The sequence below is a fragment of the Hyalella azteca genome, unplaced genomic scaffold, assembly GCF_000764305.2.
Source record: "Hyalella azteca isolate HAZT.00-mixed unplaced genomic scaffold, Hazt_2.0.2 contig12328, whole genome shotgun sequence".
In the NCBI taxonomy this organism is placed as follows: domain Eukaryota; kingdom Metazoa; phylum Arthropoda; class Malacostraca; order Amphipoda; family Hyalellidae; genus Hyalella; species Hyalella azteca.
The window spans coordinates 578,271-594,983 of NW_025942288.1; the positions used below are offsets into that span (position 1 = coordinate 578,271).

General features: G+C 37.8%; 1 protein-coding gene across 1 annotated transcript in view; it reads left to right on the top strand.

The window, feature by feature from the left end:
* The window catches only part of LOC108669508 (dystonin), a 195,401-nt gene that overhangs the window by 55,762 nt on the left and 122,926 nt on the right, over positions 1-16,713 (top strand). Inside the window, exon 4 of the mRNA XM_047883232.1 lies at positions 3,021-3,113. Within this exon, the coding sequence (XP_047739188.1) occupies positions 3,021-3,113 (93 nt within the window). The remainder of the gene's footprint in view (positions 1-3,020; positions 3,114-16,713) is intronic.

The following is a 16,713-nucleotide window of genomic DNA, read 5'->3' on the forward strand; positions in this document are numbered from 1 at the left end:
TTTTTTTTTGCATGAAATACTTAAAGAGTCTGTGACGTGGCATTCTATTATTTTACCTTTGAATTCTGGCATTGTGTTGTCATTGCGACCTAATCAAGCCAATTGCCATTGCGACTTGGTCGAGCTTCCACTTAAAAACTGTTTTCCTATCATTTGAAAAGCGGCTCAGCTATTACAGGTCGGTTGAATTATCAAATATATTGGATTTCTCTCTGATTACACGTGGCCTCTCCGACCAAAAAGAAAATATTAGGCAGATCGTATCCCAATATATACACGATAAGTATTCTAGATAATCGCTCGATTAGATTAAAAAAAAGCCTCGCAAACGCATAAAATATAAATTTGTATCTAATCATTTGGTTGCTCACCCTTAAGAATTTGATGTCAATTACATAACTTCAAAATTATGTAATCGAATATAGTTACATCTTATGCGGTTCTAAGGAATGCAAGACCGAGAGGAACTATGTAATGTCAGTAACCTTCCAATTATGTTAGTTTTAACATAGTATTAGAGACAGTATTGAAACATCAATCTCAGTGCAAATCGAAATAGACTTAACCGATAGTAAAAGTTTTATTAAATGAATTTAATAGCAGCAGGCTAAGGGTAAGCAACTTGTAAATTTGTAATGCTTCCCTGTTATGGCTGATGTTAATTTGTCTCATTTTTTTTTTTTTTGTTCTGTTCCATTACTGTTTTGAAAACACTATAACTATTTGAAAACAGTAAGAATAAAAATTTTTTTTCTGTCTGTGATTGATTTGCCAGCAATTTTCTTCGGGAATGCGTTGCTTCTCCCAAATTGTAATTTTTCAATCATGCACGACCAGCCTTCTGAGCATATTCGTTACTTTTTACCCTTATCGAAGCCGACCAGTGACGAATGCCTAACCCTATAACACAAATAGAATCATGATGTTTCTTGTTACGACTATTTATGTTATTAACCGAGCAAAGTGCGCACAATAATTAACAGTTCTTATCGTGATCTTCGGTGATTCCAATATTGCACAAAATTTCATTCTGACTTTGAGTGAACTTTTTTTTTACACCACTGTCTTAATTAATGCCAATTAATGCAGTTTTAATGAAATATCTCTAGGGTATTGCTTGTAGGTCATTTAGATATTTTGATAATGGAATTATAGCTAAGTAAGGCTGTCGATGTGAAGATATATTTCATTCTTGCTGATTGCAAATGGATATTCTAATTGATCTCATAACAGCCTGTTGCCGATGGGGTTAAAGGTTTGATGGTCGAGTATGGAAATTGGGCAATTACTTTCTCTGCATCGCAACTTATATGGTTTCTCAAACTCTTCTATGGAGCTCCAAAACTTTTTTCTGTTGTTCAGCGCAAATATGTGTGAGTCGATCTAGTGAAGACGATCGTGAAGTCAAGTCTATTGTATGTAAATGTTTTCAGAATTCCGAGATGAAAATTTGCACTTCGTACCCATTTTATGTTAGCTTTCTCTTACTTCTTGAGAACTGCAGCTTATCTGGCCTTTCAGTTTTATCGCTAAGAATACATGGAGCGTTTTTCAGAAAAGTTCATATTCTTCATTTTGTTGATCTATTTATTGCTTGACTATATTCATATTAACTAGACTGGATTGATAAATACCAAATTTCTTGATAAATTAGTCGAAGTTTGAAATTTTAGCAATGTTAGAACTTTGAATCATTTATTGTTTCGTGATGATAATTCTAGCAAAAACTAAGGGTTTCTAGCTGTAGTAGCTGATGAACCAGTGAAATAGAATGATGTATTCTAATACGCACAGCGCATGAGGGTTACTTCTGCTACATTTTGTGTGTTGCCCCCATTAATGCTTAGGCATTCTTTAGGTTACTTATGTAGTTTTATATCAGTCACCAGGAAACAAAGTCATCTGTTGAAAGATGTGCAAAAATGTTTTTTTATTGAACCGTCCCATTCATACCATGCTATTTTTAACAAAAATGAAACGCTTTTTTCCTGAAAGCAAAAAAGTCAGCTTTATTTTTCTGCAAGATTTGAAAGTGGTTGCTGCGGGTTTCGTTTTCGCACGCGTGCTGCGCTTAACCAAGGGCAAGAAATTTTACGTTGCTATGTAAGATGTTTTATCTTTATTTTTTTTTCACTAAGGGTTCTTGTTGGTGTAAGATATTGTCCATCGTTGTGTTTATTTTGCGGGGTGCACATTGAGCAGCAAGTGTTGAAGTTCGTATAAGATGCTCTACGTTGCCGTGTTCGGTTCGTGAGTTGGATTTTTTGCGGGTCTCAACAATGATCTGTAGGCGTCCGCGGCCCCACAGGTGTAACATTCCCCGTCTCGTAAACTGCGTTGAAATAGGTAGAAAAAATGTTGTTGCAGTCTGCGGATTCTGCTCGTGATATTGCATCATCTAGCTGAATACTCCAGCTAATCAAATCGTCAATTTTTTTAACTTGTTGGATAAATTTAGCTTGTGCTATCCAAATGCGAGATTGAATGCTTCTAGAAACTTTAACGCATTTGATTTCACGATGCAAATTTTTATTGTACGTCAGGTAATAAATTTTCGTTGATGAAGCTACTTCTTGTGATTAGAGGTTCCAGCACTTATTTTTTTGTGCGATAGTTGCATAGGGGCATTTTATCATTGAGTTACTAGACCAAATTTTTGTTAATAATAAAATTTAGCTATTTAAAATTTTTTCCTACTACTTGATTGATTCTATCTTTTGTAACATCTTTCATCTCATTATACAATCTTTAAGGCTGAAGACTTTAGCTGCACTGCAAAATGATATTATTCGGTGATCACTGCATATAGCTGTCAACTTGTTAAGAAGCAATGCCGTGGATAATTATTTATGTCCATGTTGCTACCTTCAGCATACACCGACACCTTTTCTATACTATTTTAGGTTCTGCGTCAGCCTTTAACTTTTCATGCTTAAAACTATGTGTACCTTTGTATAATCTCATTGCTATATTTTATTAAAATCCAAGCTTGGTAATGCTCAAGTCTTTGTCCTTTCCAGATCAAAGTGGTGAACATTCGATGCGAAGACATCGTAGATGGCAACCCGAAGCTCACGCTGGGCCTCATTTGGACGATCATCCTCTACTTCCAGGTGCGTACCTTTTGTCGAGTTTTGTCGAGGTTACCGTTATGCTCACGCTTTCGGCTGAGGAAAATTAACACCAGGTTCTGGAATTCTGGAGTTGAGGTTTACACCTGCCTTCCTCCTAGACTTCAAAGCGAAGCTAATGTCATAATTTTCATCCTTATTTTCGATGACAATAACTCGTTATAAATCAATAATGACTGCATTTTTCCGGAAAAACAATTGAATGGAAATTGGAAGTGTAGGATGTTTTGAACTAAGGTTTAATATCTTCATACAGTGCTTTGATTCTTCTCATCTCAGAACTGCCGTTCATTTTAAATAGTTTTATTATAACATTCACATTATTATCTACCTGCATGCATTTGAAAATAATGATCGAAAAAGGTTCGAGAATCATGGTCTTAGAATCTATTTGCAGGTAAGATGCATACTGCGCTCGCCCTGTTGTTAGCTTAATTGCTGCTTTACGGCTCGTTAATTACCCTATACTGAGGGAGCTTTTTGAAGGTAATTTGGTCTAAAAATACTTTGACTCTTAGTGCATAGCTTAGACGATCGGAAAGGCTGAAATACGAAATCACAATGCTCGTGTATTAATTCTGTTAATAACATCAATACGCTATAAAAGTTTTATTCTCACTTAAAATTGAAGTGAAGTCAAACTTGAGGTATCTAGTGTAGTGAATTAAAGCCTCAATCCACAGCCGATGCTCAATAATTTCCAATGTTCGCTTGTCGACCTGAATTTTGTTTATTTAAACGGTTAGGCGTCCTTGCCTCACGATCTTTCATCGTGTCAGCTTTCACTGTCATGATAATTCCAAGAACTGCAATTTTCATTGTTCGAAAAGTTTATGTGATATGCCTGATGAATTTCAAGGTTTTAGTTTCATTTTTTTCCTAATTATTGTAAGGCTTTACTTTTATTCGGCTTTGTTAACATGCGATGCAATGGCACTGCGTTCCATCGATGCCAACGTTGATTACTTTCTACCTGAAAAAAAAAATCACATTAAAATACAAACATACATGAAATTTTGTGAATTTACCATTACACTTGAAGTTTAAATATCCTAAAATTTTAACCAGATGCAATTCTATAGAAAATTTTATTAAACCATTTTGAAGAAAATTGCCGGGATAGATTTCGAATTAGCTATTATTCTGTAGATTAATCCCCTGAGATTGGTCTGTGCTCGCTTCTTGAGTTCGTGAGAATGGCTCATTCTTGTTTTTTAAATTATTTTATGATGCATTTTTATCATTTATTCCTCTGATGTACATCTACTTTTAACGTAACAGTGTATTAAATTCCGGAAAAAGGGATACAAAAATGTCGAATATTATCCTTGATACGTCATCTCATTAATACAGCACCACATCAGCAATTCTCTCGGTTTCAAAAACTACGAACATTGTGCACAACTTTTAGCAAGACGTTATCAATTGATTGGATTTTGATCAAATAAAAAAGCTAAGAAACATCCTGCGGCTATAACTCTTCTGTATCGCCGCCCAGAAAAATATCTGTATTGGACAAAAACCTGTCGGCGCATCCGGTGTTTACATACGTTGCCGAGAAGCTTCTTGTTTCTGCGGTCAGACTGCCTGCTGCACCACCCCTGATGCCCCTGTCGTACTTTTTTTAACGTCTTCTTCATCTCTCTGTTCTTTCTGTTAATGCTTTCAAGTTTAAGTTCAAGACAGAAGTAATGTTGAGATACTGTTGAAAAATGTTTCGATTAGGCAATTGCAACAAGATTACTGCAACTATCTACATTCAAGTACCATATATTTTATTTCATTTAAAATTGTTCATCGAAAAAGTTTTTGAGTTTCTCGAAGGTACTTCTGTCCTAAGCTTAACCTTCTAAATTAAATCAGTAAATTTTTATTCAAACCGCATTATTCTTCCCACTATGCCGTCTGACTTGAGTTCATGATTTTTCACATAATATACGTTCTTATCAGTAACCAGTCGAACACTTAGAACTCACTGGAATCGATTATAAGTTTTTCATGATAAAGAATATTTCACGACATATTTTTTTGCTTGGGAATTTAAACATGAACTTTAATTTTTTATCTGTGTAAGTTCAGAATTTTTAGGGTGATTTTGATTCACTTCAACCGGCGTGAGCGCCCCCGGTTGTCACATTGTCATTATTATTTACGTTGCGGGCGAGTTTTGCTCCTTTCGTAAAGGTTCTTATTATTATATTATGGGGCAAAAATTATATACGAGAGAGTTGACGCTTGCGTAGTAACCACCCATGGCGACGCGGCTGTGCAATTGCACCACAAAATGTGGCTAAGTTTTTTTCAAAATTCTCCTGGTGTTAGCGTTCTTGTGCAAGCTTGTCTTGGAGTATCATGCGAGATTTGTCCTTCAAAATTTTTTTTTCGGGTGTGTTCAAGTATTTATCAGACTCTGCGCTACTTGCAGCTCTTATCATATTCTAGCCATCCGATTTTTCATGCAGAATAAGCGCGTCTACTTTTTTTTATCAAAATGCTTTTGGAAGGGGTATTATGGAAAAACGGATGTTTTTTCGCCACATTTTTTCAGTCCAGCCTAATTAAAGGTGTACAATTCGTCAGGGCTGAAGGCGAACGATTACCGTTATGAAATATTCATTTCGACGTAGTTTTTTAGACACTTTATCTTTGCAGAAACAATATTTTACGAAGTCGTATTATTAAATTACCTACCACAAATCATAAGATTGACCTGCATAAATCTTTTGGTTTCATTTATAATTTATATAGCTACAATATACATTGAGGGTATCATTTCTAAATTGAACATTCCATATCATGCAGGGAAAATATTTTTCAAGCCATCGATTAAAATTTAATCAGTCTACCATAGTTCGGTTCAGTTTTCTATGTTGCGCACGATCTCGTGGGTGTTATCAGCGTTTCGCTGGCGCAGCGCAGTTACCCTTGCTTTCTGCCTACGCGCGAGCACCTGCTGTTGTACCGCTTATGATTCTACCCTTTGCCTTGTATGGATGGTGAATCCTGTAGATAAAGCCACTTTTATGTTGTTTATCTTGAATTGTGTGGCTCTATATCTAAGTTATTGCCGAGTGCCAAAGGCCCAAAAATAAAGTACCAATCTATTTATCTTTCGCTCGTAGTGATATCTCCCTCGACAGCTGTCAACGCTGAAACATTCAGGCAGATCCTAATAAGTTTTGGTTTTGTAGGCTAAGACGACAGATGTACAGTAGTTACCGAGTAGATTTATCCGAATTAAAGCTGAAGTTCCTCGTAAAGTGGATGCAACGCGGATATTACGGCGCTTCAGCGACCGTGAAGTTGGTCTGTGGAATGCATTACAAAAATCGCGTGATGGATGCGTCGATTTCTGCTCGACCCCTGCAATTACCTTCTCCGTGTAAGCCTTGAACTGATCGGATTGTTTCTTCTGTTCAGTCTATTAACAAGGAGTTAAACGTGGCAGCTGTTGAAACATCTGTTTCTTTCGACCTCCAAAAAATTCAATGATCTCTTCTGACGAAGATTAACATTGTACTGAAGAAACATCTTCCATGTACTAACATTTTTGTTCAGTTGTAATACAGGTTTTTGAGATTGAGCATCCATTTATTTTGCGTCTTTACAAGCGCTGGATATCAGTTGCACGTCAAATCACTTAGCGCTGCTCGAGCGGTATTTGAGCTTGGATCTCGTAGCTTCCATCCCACTAAGACACATCAAGTCGCCGCGGTCTTGCGTGAGCGGTGTGCGCTCGAGTCTATAGCGTCCCACGCCGCTACGTCCGAGGCAATGCAAGGCTCGGGTGTGGGAGGCAACCGGTGCAAACATGGTTGATTTTATTCCGTGGATGTCGCCTAGTGCACTCGCTTATAAGGCCGCACTTGATAAACCAGACACCAATGCCACCTGCCTTGCAGAATTTTTACTCCCGTTCAGGTTCATGGCTTACCTTTTAGCTAGTGTTTATCGTACTTCGTTTTCTTTTTTTTGTCACGTGCCATGTTGTGCGTTTCGCCTTCATCTCACCGCGTCTTCTGTGACTTCATAAGGAACTGTTATTCGAATCTGGCCTTGTAGCTGCTTCGTTTGTTGCCATTTTCAGAATTTATTGTTCGGTGGCAGCTCTCATTATTCATAATTCACACGTTTTGGTAAACACCCTTCTTGTGATTAGCGCCTTGTTTATTAAACTTGTTGTTTCTTTGCCCGCAACTATGGATCGTTATTGAAACGAGCCTCCCGTCTGTTATCACTTGGAAAAAAATATGATAACCGTTTTTTTTTACTGTTGGTTTTGCATAATGCAAGAAATTTCATTTTTTAATTAAATTCGACAGACCTTTCCCCTTATCTGCATATATGCGAGTTACTAGATTACCAAACCATACAAATAAACTGCTGCTCTTCTCTTTAAGTCTGCTACCCACGAGGCCAATGAACATAAAGCTTGGTTACGAAGGTCAGGTCATGACTACATCAACCCTGACTCAGCTGAGATGCGTGGTACTCTGCAGTGCGACGCTCACGGCATTTGTTCGTCAGCAGCATTTCCTCTCGCGCTCACCGCATTCATGCATGAAATTTACTACCAAACAAGGAGTCACTTCGTTGTTTGGTGCCTTCCCTCGGGATCTTTAATTCTGTTAGTTTTTTTTCTGTGACTTTCAGATATGACATTGAAGAAAAAACTATTAATTAGTTGAATGTGACTGTTGCTCTGCAAGGATTCTTAACCTTATTTCACTATTTTTTCTTGTTGTTTCGATGCCCTTTTAGCTGAAGTTTTCTCTAAAATTATCATTAATATTTGTCGAATTCCAATGCTTGGAAGACGTATTAAATTGACTATTTTATGACAATGTGCATTGTTCTAGTGAAGTTGGGCATTTTTTTGTACCCAACGGTAATGCATATTTGGAGATTAGAAGCGACTTCAAATGCCTCGCCCATTGTATGTAGATTACTTAACCTTACGCCCTCTTGTGCTCGTGGCTTTAACTCGTCCGAATACGCTACATTATTTCATGCTAAATATTTCGTGCTCTTATCTTTTATCTTGAAAATAAATTACAGCATTTCGTTCCCCAAATGTTTTGCAGTGAACGACTTGAGGCTTGGTTCTTTTTGTTGAAAAAAGCATATTATTATCGTTGAACTTGTAACAGAACGTCCTTGATCAAGAAACTAGAAAACGGAAGTTACTTGGAAAATAGTTGCCAAAGGCTCCTCCACCTTTTTCCTCTCTAAATCAATTGAGTTCACAAGAGAGCTTGCTTTGACTGTATACAAGCCGTGCGAGTTCTTCAATTGGCACTAGCACAGGAGCTCTAGGGGAAATAGTCATCTGTGTCTTTAAAGATGGCCAGTGTAGAGCCTCGATTTATTATCTTATTATTCTTTGATTATTTTTCGATGAATATTCACCTAACAAGAATTTAACCTATGTTTGAATATTGATTTTCTAGGCAAGGGTAGTTTTATTTACCCTAATGTATTCATCTGTTATTCCTTGAATAATATAAATCACTTTAGGCTTCTATTATTCTAGACTTCTCCCTTTATTGCTTTAGCCTCAAAATTTACGCTTTGAAATTAAAAACATGATAAACGAATATTCTTAACGCGATTTTGTTATTTTTGAAATTCATCAACTGATTTCTGTTTATATTTTCCGCGTTAATTTGTTATTCTTCTATAATATACTAACTAACGATTCGTGCTTCCATGAGCAAACGATTGGCAAAATCTTATGAAATTTGCTAAATCTTGCACCGGGTTTCTTGAAATGTTCTTGAAATATCGTTTCAGCCACCAACCTAATAACATCACACTGCATGGGTGTCTTGAGACGGTTCACATTATTTTCATATCCGCAAAGCGACAATGGATGCGGAATTAATCAAAATAGCCGAAATATTTTCTCTGTTCTCCCAAGTCTCAGCTTTAAGTAGTTGTAATCTCGAGCATCCTAACATATAATTGTATTCGAGATACCAATTAAAATAAAGCAAGTCGGTCATAAGCACAATCGGTGCTGGTGTCACCCACGCGTCGAGGGAGAATTCCTACGTCGGCGTTACTGCTCGCCTCTGCAACTCGCCCACTGACACGCCTCAGTCCTGCTGTTGTTGTGTGCCTGATCCTCATGCTCTTACCTCTGCGCCTGGAATTGATTGTTTCATTATTGTTGTGGTGTTTAGGCTTACGTGATATAGATGGATTTCTTGTACGATTACTAGCATGCATTCTCCTGAGAAATATTAGCGTCCATGCTCCCACGTTTATGATTGGATTTAATGTTATTATTTTAGTTTTGCTTTTCAAGTTCAAAATCATACTTTTGCGAGGCCCATACATAACTTCTCAATTTTAAGACTTCAAGAGTTTGCTCACTCTTCTAGTATATTTTTTTTAGTTTTAATTGCGTTTCTCAACCGGCTATCTACGCGATTGTGTGTAATTTTTTATATGAAATACCCACGGTAGTTCTACTATGATCGTCATCTCCTATTTCGTCACTTGCTTTACAGTATTATTCGATAAATTTGATCAGATTTACCTTTTTTATCATTGTTATGCGAAATTATCGTGAAACACAGTGATTCGTTGTTTCTTTATTTTCTTGTAGGTAGTGAAGTGTTAATGTTTCTAAATGAGAGAGGAGATGAGAGTCACTCCCTCAAGTTAGGCTTCACAGAACCGAATTAGCGAGGCCATCACACCTTACGTGACTTGTTTGCCAGCTTTTATTGCAGCATCTCTCTGAAGCCTTCTGACTATTATCAGATTTTAATGCCTTAAATATCTTAATTTATCTTAGGCTGAGCGCTCACATCAAATGTCACCGTCTTGCTTTCTATGCGATAACTACCTGCCTGCGCGCTAGCGCTCAATTAGTTTTTGAACTATAGAATTTTCGGCTCAAAATATTGCGTTACGAATTAACCTTGACCGACTACGTAATGCTTTAGTGTTTAGGGAAGGCCGGTTCGCTAAAACGCCGCCAATCATGTAGTTTATCTAGATTTATAATTAATTTACAACCTTTTCCGTGCTGGACCTTACCTCGGTTGTATGTCAAGCAAAAGAGCTAAATGCTTCATTGAAAGATTGATCAAATTTTAAGGTGCATGTGATGTTCTCTGAACGATGATAATATTAGTGGAAATTATTCCTCATAAAATTTTTCAACACTAGTGTCTGCGTAAAGTAGTGACGTGCTTTTAATTTTCAGTCGCGTGAATATTCTCGACCACATTTCCCGTGCACAAAGCTTCACATTGTGTGTCCATACTATATGTTCCATGCGACCTTTGTTATAGCGCCAGACGCGACCGTGCGTAACAATGCACCTGTTCCAAACTTATAGCGCTTCTAAATGACGGCTTTCACGAACGGCTGAGACTTCAATCACGTTATTTCTTCCATTTCGTTCAGTCTATTTTTAAGTTTATTGCCATTTAACTTTTTTATTAATATCCATTATCTAAATATTTACTTGTTACAATCCGACTGTGTTGACTGTCATCACAGTCACAGCGCTCGCAGCAGCAAGGCCGCGCTCTCTTCGTTTAATCTGGCGATCAGGAGAGTGCGAGTAGACTGGCTGCCCCACATGCCCATTACTCTCGCTTCTTGATGGCCCTCTGTTTCAAAGCCACCTTTTATTTATTCATTATTCTGTTGTTTATTCATTCACCAACCTTCGTTGGGAGGTGAGATGAATAAATTTTGCTTCCTGATGCTAATGAGATTATTTACTACTTACGTCATTTATATGAGACAGGCCTTTCGCAGTTTCAAAATTTCTATCCACTTTTATAATTTTTTTTGGATTTTTTATTTCATAGTCGTATTTTAGCGTATCTATGCGCTCGAAAAGCTAGGATTTTATCTTATTGTAAAACCGTTTCAGCAAAAGAACACTGACCCTCATCTTAGAAATTATGCCAGAAATCATCTTAGTTCTGAGTTCAAGTTCAGAAAAAGTTGCCTCTAAAAATTGCACCCACAAATCGGAATATGACCATAATTAATAATTAACTCACGAGTTAGTGATTCAACTATTAATATATTTCATTGGGTGATGTTAGTATTGTGAAGCGGGTAGTGTAATACGTAATAAAAACTTCGATGTGCTGGTATAAGCACATGCTCAAATCGTACTGCCAGCTTTGATTCAGAATTAATTTTAAAAATGTATGGAGTGAAATGACATCGTCCGCTGCGAGCTGCCTTGCAGTGCCGACTGCTGAGGTGACTGCGACGCTCAATGAGTAGTGATCTCTGCCGCTGTCACAACTAATTTATTTCTTCCCTATGCCATTGTATATTCGTTTATTCTTATGATTCTCCTTTATGTAAATGCGTTCTGGGTCTTGAGAGTTAATTTTTGTGCAAAATATGTGTTGTTTTACTGGAAAAGTTGATGAAATCATAGCTTTGATGAAAAATTTATTTTGTGTTTTTTCCATTGGAACTTTAAAAAAACTCTCTATCGGTTACTTGTTGAAATAATGGAGCAAATTATTTTTAAATAGTTCGTAATGTTCTATGAATTCATTTTTTTACGAACGGCAAGGTTGAGAAATGGTGCTTAGGAGTAGTTTGACTTTTCTTATATAGGTATTTCTCAAGATATCATCCCATCAGTCATATATCAATCATTTGCATTACCTTTCTGTTAAGCCTGGGTTATATTGTATATAATTTTTTTGTGGCCTCTAATCTTTTCAAGACTTTTGTTATCAAAGAGAATTTTTCGATGATACATAGATGGTGATGTAGATCGCGATTCTCTGAGGCTACGTGTAGAGTGTGACTGACGTTCAGTATTAATGTGCTGAGAGCTTCGAAGTTCTTCACGTACAGTAAATAATTATTACGTAAATTCCGTTCTGTTTTGCCGCGCACGCTTCGAGCGCACGTCCGGCGCGTTGTCATTTGATTGCTAATGAAAAGTTGCAGATTCCAGGAGAGTCTGGCAACTTACCTGAGAATTACAACAAGTGGGCGGAACTATCCGCTTGTGCGAGCTGCAAACCTCCGAAACAGCTGCTGTAATTCAGGCTTCTCCCTGTGGTTTTGATTTTGACACCAGTTTATCATAATAATGATTACGATACTTCGACGTGGACTTATTGCAGTCATTTTCTAATAATGGAATAAGTACAATGAAAAGTCGATGTCTACTGTGTGTTGCATGTGGGTGTGCGTGGAGGCCGATGAAGCCATTCTGAGGTTGGTTGCGTCTCGCCCAGGTGTGCTGCGACTCGTCAGTGTCGCTGCCGAGCTTACTGCGGTAACACGAACTTGCTCTGCGCTCTCGATCATACAGCGTAACCCATTGTTGCGACGAATATATTTCCTGAAGTGCCATGTGTTAAGTGTCATATAAAGCTCTACATAGTTTTCCCCCTTGCTAGTGAAGTCTTCGGTGCTCAGCGATAATGTATCGCTTCACCAAGAGCGGTGGTCCGTTAGGTCGGCTGTTCATGTCTGGCAACAGACACGATACAGACCCAGGCCGGAACAGTGAAGGAGAGGATTCGGATCTACGTCAGGTGTTGACGCACCGGCGTTTGACGACTGAAACAAATGCCAGTGGTGAAGATAGCTCCCGTGTAGAACGCCGAGGTAAAGTGAAGAGTGTCACTACAAGGGTTGTGAAAAAGACGACCACCGTAACCCGTGGTGAACAACGGATGGTTGCGGAAGGAGTCTTGAAGACTTCCGAATGTCATGAAGATTATATCAACGACGTCAGTACTCAGAAAGGATGGCACCCGCAACCCATCAAACGGGCCAAAATGCAAGCGGTACGTTCGAATAAATTAATGCATATTGCAGTATCTCTGGGCGTAGAATTTGGTCGACTCAGAGGTGTTCAGTAATGCGACAACTTGGCATTATTATGCAATTGTAAAAATATATACATGGTATTTTTGTTAGAAGGTGATATAGCCATATTTTAAATTTAAAAGATACTTAATTTTCATTTAGAATCTTGTGATTTACATTCCTGCCAAGTATGATCAACAAATGAAACCTCGTCAAAGTTTGCAGTCGAAAATATAAGCTGATATTTTAATCCTACTTGTTTGACGTACAATTGTAGCACGAATATTCGATAATTACTCTTGTCTTGCATTTTCTGTGCTTTTCTTCAACTATCAACGATTTAGAGATTAGCAAACGGCTTTCATTTTTTTTGCACGGCTCATTCGCACCAAGATCACGTACAGGTTGAGCTGCCGAGATTTACTCTCGTTCCTAATGCGGTGTCATGTTGCTGGGCCGCTGGTGCTCTGTGTTCCTTACTGAGCGTCTCGGGTGCCATCACCGCCCACTATATCGCCCACACTTACTGCGCTTCTGAACCACAATCAATTGCTTCTAAGAATACGATTTGCTTTTGCGGGCTCGGTAAAAGCCAGACAAACAATTGTTTCAGTTGTGTAAATTATAACAATTTTGAATATATCTTGTGATCGATTTGATATTGAAGAAGCTTGCCTTGTGGCAGACCCAGATTATAAGGTCGATTATAAGACATTACTTGAAACCAGCGGAATTACGGTAAATCCCGGTACGCTTCGCTTTCCAGTCGAATGTTTGAAATTGCATTAAAAATCAAAACTCATTTTGTCGGTTTTATAATAAATTCTTCCTACCTTTAACAGCCATATCTAGTTATTAAGTTATTAGTCATCATGACGTTTCGTTAACATCACTCAAACTGCCACCGCATTAACTCACTCGATTGTGTGGCATCGGCGCTTGAGATGATGCGATGATGAAGGCTGCTTGTTATCACAAACGTCACTTGATGAGGTGCGTCGTCGCCCACGTCATCATGATGCAGCGCCCACGCCTGCCAATATCGCCTACGCTGTAAACCCTCTCCTTATTTGGGCATCCCTGAGTACATTGAGAGCCGCAGCTCTTGGTCGTACGCACCGCCTCTGCAGGACCTTGTTCAGGATCGCTGGCTTGTGTCTGGAGTAAAGCGGCATAAATGAAATAGAAAGTGTGCTAAGGACATCGGCTATTCTGATTAAAGTTCACGAAATGAAGTAATTCCGTATTTGGTAAATTCCGAGAAAAGTTTGTTTCAGGTTGCTGGCGGGCACCTGCACGCCATAGATACATATCCCTTTAAATATATTGAATTTGTTTGTATTGTTCTAAAAAGTTCTAAATAAATCCTATGAAAATTTACCGTGTATCTGTTAATTTAGAAATTTTATTGTTTAAAATCAAATCGAGAAGTAATTTTTCTCGTACTCTCGCTGTAACTAGAAATCTTGCTGTTGAAGGAAGCGTTGAATTTCTGATTAAGCAATAATTTTTCGCCCTCATCTTCCTTTTTCTCTTGCACAATCATCCCCACAACATAGCGACAGTCTCGGAAAACTATGATATATATTTTTACTTGAGCTTCACCATAGTGGAGAGTTGCTGTGAAGTGACGCCCACTGAGCTCGCCGTGCAGGGTGACCTCGACGCCCACTGAGACGCTCGGTCTCCAGCCCTCGATCAGGAGTACCAGGCGCTAGCCTGGTGATCTGATTTAAAATAATCATGATCATGATTTATTATCATGATTTAAAATTCTCGAGATGAAATGAACATGCAATAATTTATTTGCACATTTAACTTGTAAATGGCGTTCTCTGCTTACAATTGATATCTTGACTCGTTCAATTTTTTCATTATCATATCGACACACTGCGTAATTTTAACTATTAATTATAATCTCTTCTCGATTCTTCATCAGCACATGAACAAATGGCCCAGCGTTTGCGAAGATGGCTCATTAATTTATCAGATTAATATAATTGAAAGTATGATCGTTATATTATGAATAAAATTGAAGTATAAAACAATGACCAATTGATGTCATCGCTCAATGAGATTATTAAATGATCGTCTGCTGTCTCACACTATTATAACATTCATAGTGCTGCGACTTCGGGCTCAACGCCTTCAAATGAAGAGGACTTTTTCTACTATTTTTTTGCTAACTTCCATTCCTAAATTCAATGTACCCATTATTTGGTTCCTATATATTTACTATGCGTTTGAAAATCCACTTGCCATCATCTTGACTTACGATAGATAATCACTCCTACGTCGATGTGTCGATAAGGGCTACAAATTATCTGCGTAAATATTCTAATTATAAAATATCGTAATATTATCTGAGTAAATATAATTCTAATTATAATATATCGCAAGATTATCTGGATAAATATCATTCTAATTATAAAATATCGTAATATTATCTGGGTAAATATCATTCTAATAATAAAATATCGTAATGCCATCGACCTTGCCGAGTTCGTCTACTTCGTTCGTGGCTTTCCCTTTCATCTGGCAGGTGTCGCCCGGCAGCTCCTTGAGCCCTCAGCTGCCGTCTGTCCAACATTCCTACGCCAGAGAACATGTAGGGACCTGCACGAACTTCAATATATTCCTTAAGATATACTTGTTATTTGAGCTTAAAACATCTGGATGACCTTAGATATCGTAGTCTTTGATCTTTGGTAATAACTCAACGAGAAGCTTTTGATGTAGTCGCATGCGAGCTTATAAACTTTGCTTGAGCTTAAAACTCAATCATGAAGATGAAAGCAATTAATACATTAGCTTCTAGTAAAATGAATGTAATAAATGAAATAAAAATATTTTTTATTCTAACGTGTTATCCTACAATCATTCGCATTAGAAGAAGAAAATTCGATTCATCCAGTAATTTTTAAACAATTAGAAGCTTGATTTTGCATTCGAAGTTCCTACGCCCAGTGTATTTATTAACGTGTACATCTAAGTCTTTGGCGCCCGAAAAGAAAAATATGCGCCAAATCAACTTCTTTCGTGAGAGTTGCCACGAATGAGTAACTTGGCGAGAACGTTGCTTAGATTTGAAGTTGATCTTGTATGCGATTTGGAGTCGGCGAATGGCAAAGAATGTTTTCTGCGATGCTTTGTTGAAGCCCAACTGTTCCCTTCTGCTTCCAACACACGTGCGCGCTAGTGTAAAGGTCAATATTATTTGTTGCTTGCTTTTGGTGTTAATTAACATTTATTATCTTCTAAGTAGGAGACTATTTTCGTTTATTTGTTACAAGAATTTATGGGGCTGATGAATTATAATGAGAAGATAATTTTCACTGGAATATTTTTATTAATCCGAGTAAATATAAAAGTCTGCGGAGACCGTTTCTTTATTCCTAATAAATTTATCTCGTACTCCAATCATCCTCCCACTTTTGACAGCATTACTTATTGAAAATGACCTAATCACGCATCCACCTGAATACTTATCCCTTTCTTGTTTCTTGACCCTGCCGCGAATAGGAAGATTTGGTCTGGTGCACTTGCAGCACATTTCTTTCATGAGGCTTCTTGCCCTATCTGCATTACTGTTCTTATTAGACCAAGTATTAGGCAATGCGGCGACTACGTAGGGTTGCGTTCCTCTATTTGATTGCCCCCGTTACGCTCTTACGTAACGTTGTTACCTGTGAAACTATTCTCAATGGACGGCCTCATGTGCAGAAAAAGGGAAACTTGTTCTTATATAATGAATGCA